Source organism: Poecilia formosa, unplaced genomic scaffold (assembly GCF_000485575.1).
Source record: "Poecilia formosa unplaced genomic scaffold, Poecilia_formosa-5.1.2 Scaffold168, whole genome shotgun sequence".
In the NCBI taxonomy this organism is placed as follows: domain Eukaryota; kingdom Metazoa; phylum Chordata; class Actinopteri; order Cyprinodontiformes; family Poeciliidae; genus Poecilia; species Poecilia formosa.
This window is the reverse complement of record NW_006800107.1, coordinates 761,999-775,701: the sequence shown is the minus strand read 5'-3', so window position 1 is coordinate 775,701 and position 13,703 is coordinate 761,999. Positions and strand designations below refer to the sequence as shown.

The 13,703-nt window shown below is 38.4% G+C and overlaps 1 protein-coding gene and 1 long non-coding RNA gene across 2 annotated transcripts; both read left to right on the top strand.

Moving 5' to 3' along the window:
* The first annotated feature begins 2,742 nt into the window (after window positions 1-2,742).
* LOC107837696 (uncharacterized) lies at window positions 2,743-4,179 on the top strand. Its single transcript, XR_001663731.1, has 5 exons — window positions 2,743-3,224; window positions 3,315-3,526; window positions 3,656-3,758; window positions 3,828-3,856; window positions 4,139-4,179. It is a non-coding gene; the product is annotated as an uncharacterized LOC107837696 (long non-coding RNA).
* A 2,968-nt stretch (window positions 4,180-7,147) lies between these two features.
* On the top strand, window positions 7,148-9,245 carry LOC103146818 (uncharacterized). Its single transcript, XM_016677857.1, has 4 exons — window positions 7,148-7,564; window positions 7,907-8,221; window positions 8,334-8,627; window positions 8,989-9,245. Exons 1-4 carry the CDS (start codon window positions 7,225-7,227, stop codon window positions 9,243-9,245), a joined length of 1,206 nt encoding a protein of 401 aa, XP_016533343.1. The 5' UTR covers window positions 7,148-7,224.
* The last annotated feature ends 4,458 nt before the right edge of the window (window positions 9,246-13,703 follow it).

Below are 13,703 nucleotides of genomic sequence, written 5' to 3'. Positions count from 1 at the left end.
TGGGAAGCAGAGGCTGAAGTTACTGACGGGTCAGTGGGAGAAAATAAAGATAAGATAATCAGAGGAAAGTGATCATTTGTTGGATAAAGAGAGGACAGGATGAGGACGAGGGGCAGAGCGGCTGAAGTAAAAATGAACAATGAGATCGTTTGGTGTTCGGAGGACTGAGTGAAGCCATCTCATCAGAGCTAATACCATCAGAGCCAGTCTGAGCTCTGATTAGGGAGCCATTTGCAGAAGCAATCAAAGAAAAGCAACAGAGCAGACGTCCATCCTCAGCCGGCCTGACCTCTCCGCTGAGACGTCTTAAACTGCAGAACACGATCAGAATAAATAATGTCAGCTCTTGTTCTGCACTGAAACTGAAACGTGAACTCATTTTTCCAAAGCAATCTTAATTAAATGTAAGTCCTGTTGATGTATGGAGACGACCTCCTCCTGTCCTGCCTCTGATCTCAGCTTTTGGAGTTTATACTTTGTTTCTTGTTTTTAAAAATGTCCTTTGTCTGTTTTGGCATTTCTGTCAAATGTTTTGTTTTATGTTACGTTACAATTTTTCAACTTCTTAACTGATTTACTATTCATTACTATAAATAGGTATTTATTTACAGGAACAAACTTTCTGTGTCCAGAGTTTCTGTTCTTTGTGCTTCAAACAGAAACATCAATTTTCTGTTTGAGGGAAACTTGATGTTGACTCTGTCCAGCAGTGTGGTCGGTCGGTCGGTCGGTCGGTCGGTCGGTCGGTTGCATGTTTTTGTAATTTTCTGAGTAGATTCTTCTTTATTCTCTTCAGTTTTAAAGATGACACCAACAGGATGAAGACGTGACTGAACCACAGGGGCAGAACGGGGGGAAGTGAAATCCTCTGCTGGATTCCACTTCCACCTCAAACTCCCCAGAGCAGATTGTGAAGTAAATTCATTTCCCTGTCTTCTGCCTCGGTGGACGTTCCTGCAGGTCGTATTCTGCGACTTTATTTTCTCCACTGCTGAGGTCTTAAATAAAACAGCAGCTCTCTGACAGATGTCCACCTGTCTGTGGATTGCTGCACAACAACAAAGCAGGTTCCCTTCCAGCGACAGCTCACACATTATCGGCTGACAGGGACTGCAGCCGGTTATTGATTGGTTATTTCAAGGGACGGCGCCTTCTGTATTAGCTGCAGCTTGATGGAGGTGGAGAAGCAGATAATGAGGAGACTGATGAGCCGAAACCACGGAGCCGTGACGGAGGCCGTTCACTGACAGCCTGCTGCTGCTAATGCATATTATTGAATATATGTGTCATATTTAAGAAATCTCACATTCACTGAGGAAACACATTTTGTAAAGATGAAGGTTAGCCGTTCCCTGCAGGTCAGGAGGTCAGGCTCTGCCTCAGATGGAGACGGTTTGGTTTCTTGGTCATGATGTCATCCTTCAGATTCAGATTTGAGTTAATTTAATGCTATTTTAACCTTAAATATTTTAATATTTAAGTCTAGAGTTTTAATCTCAGTTAACGCTTGAATCCATAAATCTGAAATAAAAAATGTAATGTAATGTTCTTATTGTTGTTTGGTCTTATTGTTTCTCTTTTGTGTTTATTAATGCAGCCTGTTTACTGGTTGATCTAAGTCCAGTAATCACCCTCCCAGTACAGGCAGCTGGTTTTCACTCACTTGTCAGATCCTCCCTGTAATTTCTTCTCCCTTGTTGTTATTTATGTTGATTTTTATGATTTTTTTGATCATCTTTAGTGTAGAAAATGCTGAAAGTTTCAGAATCAGTTCAGTGTTTCCAAACACTTCATAGAAATAAATACAGTGACACCTACTGGCCAACGTACAGCATTACATTAACATGAATCAGGGTGAGGGCTCACGAAACATAACTATCTATAAACTGTTAGTTTTTTATTAAAACTAAAATATATGTGTGCTATAATCTGATTTTACAATCATAAAATACATAAAATACTGTTTTTACTCTGGATTTTGATGTGTTTCACAAGATCATAATACAAAAACTGTCAGAGACAATAATTTAGGTTAAATGCTTGAGTACCTGAGAGTCTGATAATAATTATACAGAATGTTGGTAAGGATGGAAAAGGCTTGGTGGAAAAACGGGAACTGGTGTAAAGTTTCACTTTTAAATTATGAATATAAAAAGAGAACAAAACTAAGTGAACAGTGATAAAATAAAAATAAAATAGTTAACATGTCAATAAAATTCCTTCTCCCAGTTTGTTGTTTCTGATATTTTAGTTTTAAAGTGTTAAGAGGAAATTTGATAACAAGCAGACATGAGCTGTTCAGAGGGGATTTTTCTTACATTCTGAGTGATGATGATGATTCACTCAGGAAATCAGCTTCACACAGGAAATATGAAATATGTTTGAATCAAAGACAAAAAAAAACCTTAGTTCAAGTAAGCAGGTCAGACATGTCAGCAGTGGCGGCTTTAGTGGTGATGGTGCTTCAGTTTGAAGGTAAATGCTCTTTATATGTTCATGCATTTGGTTTTTGGAAATGTGAACTTTTTTAGTGAATCAGAATCAGAAAATAAGATTTTTTATTATTTTTCATGCTTAGTCACGTTAACTGAGCTAATGGTAAGAAAGACAATCTTTTCTAAGGCTTAACTTGGATAATATTGTCACTGCCTCTGTTACTGATGGTAACATTTGCAAAAACAGACTTGAAATCATTTTGGCGCCCTGTTCAGCGCAGCGCCCTCCTGTGGCGCATTTAGTGCACACCTTGCTTTAGCACCACTTTTGTTCATCAATGAGAATGTTCTGAGTTTTTCCAGGTTCCTGTAAGTTTGACAGCTTGTGTTTGTGCAGCGGCCAGAGGAGCAGAAGTCTTCCTGTGTCACAACCGCAGCGCCCTCTGCTGTCTGGCTCTTTAACCGAGATTTTTCTCAGACCTTTTATGAATTTGAATATGAAACTGGCTTCAGGAATTCACTCAGAGGGAACAGAGTGAGTCTGAGCAGCAGCTTTTCTCTGGTCATCATCAGCGTCACCGTGGAGGACGCCGGACGCTACAGCTGTGTGTCCATCCAGAGTTTCCCCTGACGGAGACACGCTGGTGTATCTGAGCGTTTTGACGACTGAGTCTTACAGTCACTTGAAAATCTTATTTTTATCTTTTTTAGCGTTTTGAAAGCAAGTTGGGTTAAGTGTTGGTTCTGGACCTGCTGCTTACAACAAGCTCAAGCTCTATCAGAACTTTGGTATGAAATATTACCAAATATTATGACTAAATCTTTGAGGTATGAATGTTTTCTGATGTAACTGCAGGTTTACTGTTTATCATTCCTCAGGGCCAGTCCAAGCCTTTTTGGGGCCTAAGCAGACTTTTGTTTGCATCCCCCCAGCGGGTCCGGATCAGTGCTGGACCGCTGCGAGTTCAGAGGTCACACAAAGTGTTCTTCTGTTCTCTCCATAGCGCCTCACAGTGGCCGGAGCAGAACCTACACCTGCCAGTTTGTCCAAGCCGTGAAAATACAAGATCACTTCACACTTGTTGCCATGGGTACGACAGAGAAATACAACATGATGCTAAATCTTTGTGTCATTCAGTTGATTAATATGTTTATATAAAACTTTGCCTGCTAGGCTGAATTATTTACTGCATAAATAAATAAAATATTTTTTTCCACAGTTTCCACAGACTGGTTCTGGTTCTGAGCTGCTTCATGTTGACTCTGAGGATCGCAGCTCTGATCCTGATGATCGGATCACTGTTACTGTCAACACAGATAGAGGTCATATACAGACCATATTATATAAAAAATGAAAAGAAATGTATTAATTCAAGTAATGTTTTTTTATAGGAAACAACAAATTTCCAGATGGCTTCAGTGTGAGTAATAAAAATGGATTTTAAATATAATAACTCATTTATCTGTAAACTTATAGGAAAATACAACTTTTAATTTGAATGTATTTTCTCATTAGGGGGAAAATATACCATCTTATAAATAATTGTCTTCACAAATTAGGCTGAAAAGGTCGACAAACTGAACAACTTAAATGACACAATTCAAAATAAACTAGTATTTATTCAGAAGGAATCGGTGAGAGAAGGCGTGACGCTGCTTAACTTCTGGGTTTTTTAAGGTTTTTGTGTTTTTCTGTCTCACAGGTTGGTAGTTATGATGAAGATGAAGATGAAGATGAAGACTCCACACTGAGCTATGAAAATATTTGACTTCCTCCAACATCAAACTGAACATTTTTAACACAAATGTATTTTTAAGATTTAATCTTGTAACAAAACATTTTTCACTTGCAAATATATCTGAAAATATATTATTAGTTTGTGCTGCTTTTTTATCTAAACTCGTCAAAATTCACTTTGGAAAATGTCCAAGAGGTTTGAACAAACATTATTCTCAGAACATTGAGTGAGTAATTAATTAATTCATTTATTTATTTATTTATTGTACATCTCCTTAGAACTTTTTACTTTAAATAAAGTGAGTCGATGCAAAGAAAGGAAATGACAGAATTGATACTTTCCTTGTTAAATGTGACACATTCTGGTCTTTTTTTCTTTTTCTTTTTGAAAGCATAGTTCTGCCTTGCTTTTCTTTTTTTTAAGTATAAATTAGATGATGACTAGCAGACAGGATGAAGGCTGGTGTTGGTGTGAACTCACACACAGAGGAAATAAATCGTTCAAACATGAAGCAGAGAAAACTCCCCTGACTGATGTGATCTTGGTGCTGGAACTATTTTTCCTTTCTCTGCTTTAATTTTGCTTCTTCTTCTTAGATTTCTGACTAAATGTTGAGAGAGCAGTCGCCTCCAGCTGGCAGGCAGAGTCTCTGCACACTTCACAGCAGCCGGACTCTAAATGGAGACATCGACGAAGGCTGAGCTCCTAAATGTTGAGCTTGGTTGACGACTTTTATAGCATAAAACCTTATGATCAGTTTCTCTTTTAACGAACATGAAGGTGCAAGAAAACTGACCATTAAAGCATTTTTTAAGATTTAGGGTTGTTGCTTTTGTAGCTCCTGTTGTTTCCTTCAGTTCATCTGTATAAGCATGTTTCATTATTTATGGTTTATTTTATTATGACTATAATGATTAACTTTATGTGCGGATAGGATAAAACTTGTGCAGGATTCAGATGAGTGTTTTAGACTTCCTGTCAGCCTGTGCTGCTCTGTCAGCCTGTGCTGCTTTCTGCCGCTGCAACATCTGATTAGACATTTGATCATTTGTTCGAGGTCTAAGAATGTGGCAGGAAGTGGAGGTTATTTTAGTTTAATTCTGTTTAACTTTCAACCAATCTGGACTTTCACTGTTACTCACATATGTCTACCTATTAAATGCATTTTTTTCCTTTGCATATAATTTGAAATAATTTATCTCCACCTGCCAAACACTGAAGTCTTGAGCGTTTAACTGAAAGCAGCAGCTGTGTCAAATGGCATTTTAGTAAACAGTAAAAAAATTAAACAAGCCAAAACATGTTTTTGTGCTTAGCAAAGAGAAAAAAGTAAATATGCAGCAAAACTTGTGCTTAAAAAATGTGCTCCTTTTTTTTTTTACACAGCTTTAGCAGAATATATGATGAGAATGAACAAGATGTAGGCGTTTCTTTAACAAACGTTATCTCTAATATCTGCCACACAGCGGAAATAAGAGCAGTAGTTTTCAGTCTGCAGCGAATTAAAGCTGCTTCGTGTTTCCTGTTTACTAAGAAAACATCAGATGGCTCGACTGGAACTCATTTTACTTCTGCTTCAGTTTGAAGGTAAAAACCTTTTTATAGAAACAGACATTAATTCATAAACTCATAAGATAATAAATGGTTTCTTTGGTTTCAGTGTTGGATAGAAGTCTATGAAGATGTGGAGAATATGTTTCTGTTAAAAAGTTACATTTCTTCTGTTTTTGCTTTTGTTTCATATTACATTACTGATCATAAAAATGCATCATACTGACATTTGATCCATAAAATGTCTATAAGGGAGCAGATACTATTTATAGCAATCAATACTGCAGAGAGTTTGTGAATGAAGAAATAAGAAATTAACTTTATCTCATGATTGATTGAGTTCAAGTCGAGAACTTTTCAAATAATCGATATTTTTCTGCCCCAGTCGGCACCAGTGGAGGGAATATCCACTTACTCTTCCACAGACCGGGGGACGACGTTCTTCTGCCCTGTTTCAGCGGCTCAGTTTCTGTGCAATGCTCCGCTGTTATCTGGCTTCACTATAGCGACACCAACACTCAGCTGGAAGTTGTTGTGGGTGGAAAAGTGGTTCAGAGTGGTTCTGGCCGGCTGGCGGTGGACCGGAGCTGCTCTCTGATCGTCTCCTCCATCACTGCTGATGACGCTGGACGCTACACCTGCAGGCGGCGGGAGGGAGAAAACTTTGAGTCTGACGTGTATCTGTTTGTTTTGACCAGTAAGTGTCTCCTTTCCACATTAACACTCATACCTGAAGTGACTTTAACTCTGCTATTGCTGTACAACAATCAGTCAGTCAGTTTCATTTGCTTATTTGTTGGTCAAACAAAAATATGTTGTTTTTTTAGATATTTAGATATAGCTTGTCAACATGTTGTGACAGTTTGTTATAAGACAGATAATCAGTGGAAAAATCAACTTCTCCCTGAGCTGCGATTGGCTTCTGAGGAAATACACCACTGCTGGTCAAAATCAACCAATCAGAGACAGGAGGAGGGTCTTAGTGCTGTCAATCATGCTCATATACATGCTTCTAAATGTTCTAATTGCAGAGAAACAACTTATCATTCCAGGAAAACTGTTTATCTGCCTCATTGGTGGCGATGCTAACTAGCCTTAGCATTCATGGTCGGCTCAGAGAGCAACAGCAGCTTATCTGTCTTATAGATAATGATCATTTTAAGTACGTTAAAAAAAAGTTACATACTGCAGCTTAAAAATCTACTTTTTTTGCTTAAATGCCTTCTATGGCTGTAGTTACTGTTGCAGGTTTTATCCCAGAAACTGGAGAAAAGGAGAGAATATAACGATTCTGTTTCTCAAATCTGAGGAAGAAGAGAGAGAGGGAGGACTGAGTCTTGATTTTGGGGACAGGGACTTTGGGTTGTGGCATCTCAAGAAGGAAATTGTCTAAACTGCAAACTAAACCCAAGCCAATTATCTGGTAATACTTAACCTTACAGTTAATTTTAAACTAAGCCAGCAAAGGAAAGGAGACAAACTTGTCGTTCTTTTAAGGAATGAAACGTAAGTCAGATTTTTTCAGACTGAAGCAACAGTTTTCTCCTATTCTTTTCTCAGTTTCCCTGGTTTTACCAGATGCTAATGAAACAAAGGATGGAAACGCCACGTTACAGTGTTCTCCCTGGAAAAAGCAGATAAATGTTCCTTGCTCAGAGAGGAACATCCGCTGGCTGGATGCAGCCGGAGCCGAGCTGCAGGGTGAAGCCGTCCACTTCCAGCACTGTGCTTCCAATCTGACCGTGAATCTTCAGGATGACAGAGACAAAATATTGACCTGCCAGATCTTCTTCTTCAACAAAGTGAGGACAGAGGCGAACTACCCACCGGTTCCTAAAGGTTTGACACCTTTTTTCTGACACTTTGCAAATGTTATTTAGGTTGAGAGAAACATGAATATTAAGTATTTAGCAACACGTAGACTTGACTTTGACTTGAGCCTCATTCTTGATTTGTACTCCTGGTCTGAGACTCCAACAGTTTTTACGGTATGTGAGCTGCAGACCAAATGCTGAATTAAACAACACTAGATTATTTCAGAACAAAATACAACATAACTTTTCTCCAACATTATCTTATGGCTAAGCTAGCAGCTATAGCTAGCTAAGTGCAACATTACAAGGACACTTCTGATGGAAAATATCAAAATAAAAGCATGTTTTTTTTTTTTCTCTTTAACAGACACCAGAGGAGGAAGTGTTCATTTTCAGTTTTCCAAATCTGGAGCTGATGTTGCTCTGTCCTGTAAGAGGGATTTAGTTTCCTTTGACTGCTCCGCTGTTCGCTGGCTCCACTACAGGGGATCCACAAAGCCAACCCTGGAGATTGAAAATGGAAAAGTGGTTCAGCGTTCAGGTCGGGCTGCCAGGCTCAGTGTGGACAGTCAATGTTCTCTGATCATCACCAACATCACTGCAGAGGACGCTGGAAAATACACCTGCCAGCTTCAGGGTGGAGCCGGCTTTGACACTGACGTGTATTTATTTATTTTAACAAGTGAGTATTTGGGAATTCATTTCTTTTTGATGTTCCCAAGCTAAAACATTCCCATAAATGTTTGGAGATCTGGAAGAGCTCCATCCATCCACATTATTGCTTTTTCTTTCAGTGTCTCCACCTCCACCTGATGCTGATGTAGCAAAGGGAAGAAATGTCACGGTGCAGTGCTCTCTGGCGGGACACAGTTCATCGGACCACTGTCCACAGAACATCATCCGCTGGGTGGACGACACAGGATCTGAGCTGACTGGTGAAGATGCTGGACACAAGGATGGAAAACACAAAACCTGTGCTTCTTCTCTGACTGTGAAGCTCCAGAGAGGCATCAAAACAAGATATCACTGCCTGGTTGTTGTCCAGACCAAAGTCAGAGTAGTTGCTGAGTACACAGCTTTCTTACCAGGTTTGGTACTTTTTTCTATTTTAGATAAATTATCCCAACATGGATGGCAACAACTGGCCAAAACAGCCATAATATTACATTACTACCATACATTATAATCATTAAGTTGGTTCTGTTTTTCTGAAATAAAGTCTAGAGACATGTTGCTGCCTCTGGTTAAAGAATGCATGTCACCAGAACCATCTTGGTCGTTTCTCATGTATTTCCACTGGACTACTTATATAGACTGTGTAAACTGAAACTAAGAAGATCCTTTTGCATTTTGAGTTCTATTAAGAATACTTTGCACATGAATAATCCTAAATACTGAACCCTATTGCTTTGTAGCTTTAGTAAAACTGTACATTTTCCCTTTTTTCAGAGGCCAGCCCTTCAGACCTGATCATGAGTGATGTAACCAACCCCAGTTTAAGGGCGGCCTGGATGGCGGCACCCAGGAACAAACAGACGCACACGGTGCAGGGAGATGTAACTTCCTCCGTCCTGACAGGTTCAACTCCAGAGATGCGTTACCAAACGTCTGTGGTCACCAAAGGGAGCGACCGACTCACTGGACCAGTAACCACTGAAGGCAAAGCACTGCAAGCTCTCAGTGGGCTGCTTGCTTTCTATATATGACAATATTAAAAATCTAAAGTCAAGTTAAATTTAAAATGTGGACAAATAAATGAGTAGTGCAGATAAAGATGGAGAAAATGCCTTTTTTAATCAAATTTCAAGGTTTTTCATCTCAGTATTTTGGCTGTATGTAGCAGGGGAAGGTCTGCAGAGCAACCGGACCGCCACTTTGCACAGCTCGTCTCAGCTTTTCATCATGTTGGCTGTGAAGATCACCGCAATAATCCTGATGATCGGAATCACTGCTGCTGTCATCAGATCTACAGGTGAGCGGATCCGGATCCTCCAGAGAGCGACTTACAACACAGAAGCTCTGAAATGGGCATCTGATGTTTTTTTTGTGGTTTTTATATCTGCTTTATGATCATTATGTGGTTCTTATTAACAATAATAACATAGCAGTTTGTTTTGAGGTGTTTGGGTGTCAATGTCTATGTTTAATAAAATCTCTGATCTAATTTTCCAGGAGGAAAACGAGCATCGAAAAACATCAAGGTAAGATTTAGTGTCAGTTTTCCATTGTAAGAATTACAACATGAAACTTTTTAATTTAAAGTCAAAGCAAATGGAAAACACCCTTTACTGTAGGATTTTAACATACATATGGCGTCATTTTAGCAAAATATATTTTACCTTTACAGATTAACATTTTATATAAAAAAAAACTACTGCAAAACTTCCAAATGTGACAATAGAATTTTTTTTACTTTGATAAACAACATTTTATCTTTATAATATGTAATAATCACCCATATATTTGATACTAATAAATGATATACATTCACTTAGCTTAAAGAAATGACTCCTTAGCTGCAGTTTGTTGAGCAGGATCAACTTGGACTGTTTACCTTTTGAATATGCTAAAAAATTCTGATTTGCTTCATTAATATTTATTTGTTTCCAGGTTCGTTTTGTTGCTGCAGACAACACAGTGAACTATGAAAACACTGAAGACCATTCTGCTGCTGGACTCATCTGATGTCAACATCAACTGAAACTACCTGCTTCTGCCTCAGCTTCAACATCACCTGATTTAAAAATATGAATTATAAGTAATAAGTATTGATAATATGTGATTATGCTGCTGCTTTGTTTTTACGTCCAGTTTCAGGACAAACTCAAGAGTGGACTGAAGTCCTGATATGATAAATTCAACAGTAAATTTAAGATTTTGTTCACAATATTTTTCAACATTTTATAACCAAAAACTTCTTGTAATGAAAATAATTTTACTTCTTTATATATTTTTTCTTTATTATTTCTAAAAGCTGTGATGTTCTGACTTTTTATATCTGACTGCAGTTTATATTTACTAGCATTTCTCCCCAATTTCTGCACTGTTTAAAAGTACCAAAGTCTGAATGAAACCAGCGGCCACGCCCCTCTGCAGAATAAGCAGTCAAAGGACGCCATCTAGTGGCAGTGACTGGAATAGCAACCAAAATGTAAAAAATAAATAAATAAAAAGCTAGCAACCAGAGGCCATGACTCCAAGAGCGTTTCCCTTTAATGTTTAATGTTTAGAGATGAAGACCACGTGCCTGGGTGTAATTATTAAAAGTAAAAAGTTGTGAGTTGAAATTCTGAGATGTGAAAGTCCTGCAACCAAACCGCAGATGAAGTGAAACACAGATCAGTTTCAGTCCTGTGGTAAAATGTCACTTCCAGTTTCTATTCGTTTTGACTTAACATAGTAAGACTTGAATTATAGTTTAATACTGTTAGAGGCAGACAAGGGAAAAGTGAATATACTGGATTTATCAATGGATTTTTCATATTTGTTCCTATTTTTATTTTTAATTTTTCTCACTTTGAAATTTAATTTTACATGTTTGAGCTAAATATTTCATCTTAATCTTCATTATTGGTATGCAATATAGATTTTATATGGTAAGATAAATAATAATGTTTGATTTTTAGTTCCACATATAACTAAAAGTCAAACATTTTGATTGTTTGTTGATTGTTTTGATTGTTTGATTTTTGAAGATAATTCAAGGAGTTGAATTATTTTCAATTGCTCAAAATGATAGTAACTTTTTGTCACAGGATATAAATATCCAATAATAACAATAATAATAATAAAAACCTAAAAAGTCATCTTGTACTACTTTTCAAATAAATGTTAAGATAAATGTACTTGGAAATGTTGGTATTTACTGAGGTAAAAAACGTTTTACAACAAAAAGTCCAGTAGCTTAGATCCCGTCTTGCATCCTCCGGTACTGTAGGTGGCGCTACACTAATCACTTTAAGCTGCTTTTAAACTCCGCCCTTCTGCCCAAAGAAAAGGTGGAAGCAGCAGCGCCCATAGACATAATATAAGGATAGACCCTCATGGACTGCTCTCGCTTATTGTCACTGATGAGATTTAGGGCGGCCATCTTGGAGCGGTACTCCACTCCACTCAGCGTTATGTGTTTAGCAGCACAATGACGTCATTATATCTGACTTGTCTCTGGTTTGGTCAGAGTCGGAGTGAGCGTTGTTAGCCTTTTGTTAAACAGTTGTTCTGAGTTTTTGTTTCTACATCCTGACTATGTTCTTGTTTCTCTATTAGATTTGAATGTGATGAAGATTCAGACTATGAACCTGCTGAGAAGAAACCAAGAAGAGAAACCAAGAAGAGGGAGTGGGTTGAACAGCAAGTCCCTTCAAGTCAACAGAAAAGTGAAATCCAAAGCGAGAGCGAAGGGAAAGTTCAAGGCAGAAACGTTGCCATCCAGATTGGACGGCGCCAAGATGGAGAGATGGCACGAGGCCGACATAACGCCATGCCTGCCCACCTTCCGCCCTTTGCGAACACCTGGACCCCAGCTCATCATGATGGCTCCATACACAGGCCTAGACCTTTTCAGCTTTTTTTTACAAAGAACACCCTGCTGACAATAGTGAAAAACACCAATGAAAATGGCCGAGCCCACTGCTCTACCAAATCCCATTCTTGGACGGACATAACCCTGAAAGACATGTATTCTTTCCTTTCAGTCGTGATCTACATGGCCTTTGTCAAATGTTGCTCTCTGACCGATTACTGGCAATGTGGCACCTTGTACGATCTACCTTTCCCACGAAAGGTGACGTCTGGAAACAAGTGGTTGAGTATCCTCCAGGCTCTTAAGCTGAGCAGTCTGGACCGTCAGGGTGCACGGAGCGGGGTTCTCCAAAGTCCAGCTGTTTGTCCAGAGTCGAGTTTCTGCTGGTTTGATGAGAAGATTTTTTGCACCACATCGGACAGCTGCTGTAATTCCTCTCTAACTGCAGCATCAGAGCAGCATCAGCCTCACCCGCCAGGTTGTTGATTAAAACAGCATGAAGACAGAACTCACTACACACCTGTGATGAAAAGTGTAACATTTTATCTGTTGAATAAATGAGACAAAAGCAGAACTGTACTGTATAACAGTGTTATAAGCAGGCCTCATTTCTCTTTGCAGACAGATTAGAGATTTTCTAAACCAGTTTTTCACCTGAACAAAGAACAAATGTTTTGCTGGACAAACATTTTTATTATCTGTAACTTAGGATGAATAAAACATCCTCTGAAAACAAAGAGGACAGAGACTGTTGGTAGAAAACCTGAAGCCAGTCTTCAACCAGTTCAACCAGAGGCATTTAGAAAAGAATAGAATAAAAATATCCTTTGTTGTCCCACAGTGGAGAAATCCAGGTGTCAGTGCATTAAAAACACAACAGATTTATGGAAATGACATGAATGTGTCAGCAGGTATAACTGACAATAATTAAGATGTAGTTTTTCCCTTTAAATCCTTAAGCATGGCTAATGCAGTAAGAATTTATGAACTTTAGTTTTCTGTAAAATGATCCACAGCTGAACTGATCAGGGAACTGTCTGCTTTTAGTTCTGTCCAGATTCTTTTGTCATCTTTTTCAAACCTGCTGAAAATAATATTTTAATTATGACTCATGATGTAATGATGCCTGCTTGCATTGTAGATATTTATTATTTGTAAATATGAGGTCAAATGCACACACGAATATAAAAAAATTATGAAGGAAAAATAAAAATACTCGCACACAATTACAATTTCTACACACAATTTTTTCTTCAACCTCACAAATCTGATAATTACAAATTCAAACCTTCTCCTACATCTACAATATTAAATAAATACGCACAAGTCGCCTGATGCACACAGACTAAACTGCATTTACACACAGATCAGGTTACGATGCACGAGGATTTCTGAGACTTATGTCACTCTTCCAACAGCGTCAGATTCGTGTGTAAGTGGTGCATTAAAATGCTGAGTCATGTGATTTTTTGTTCAGATTGTACCGTCTGTGTTCATCCTCTGAACGTTGTCTCTGTGTTTGTTCTGCTACGACTCGGTTTGATTCTCTGTCTGCAGAGTCTCAGAGCTGCTGCTGTTGGTGGACTGACTGCAGCTCATTGGTACGAATCATTGTTCCTGTTTGAGAAGGAAATGACAACAA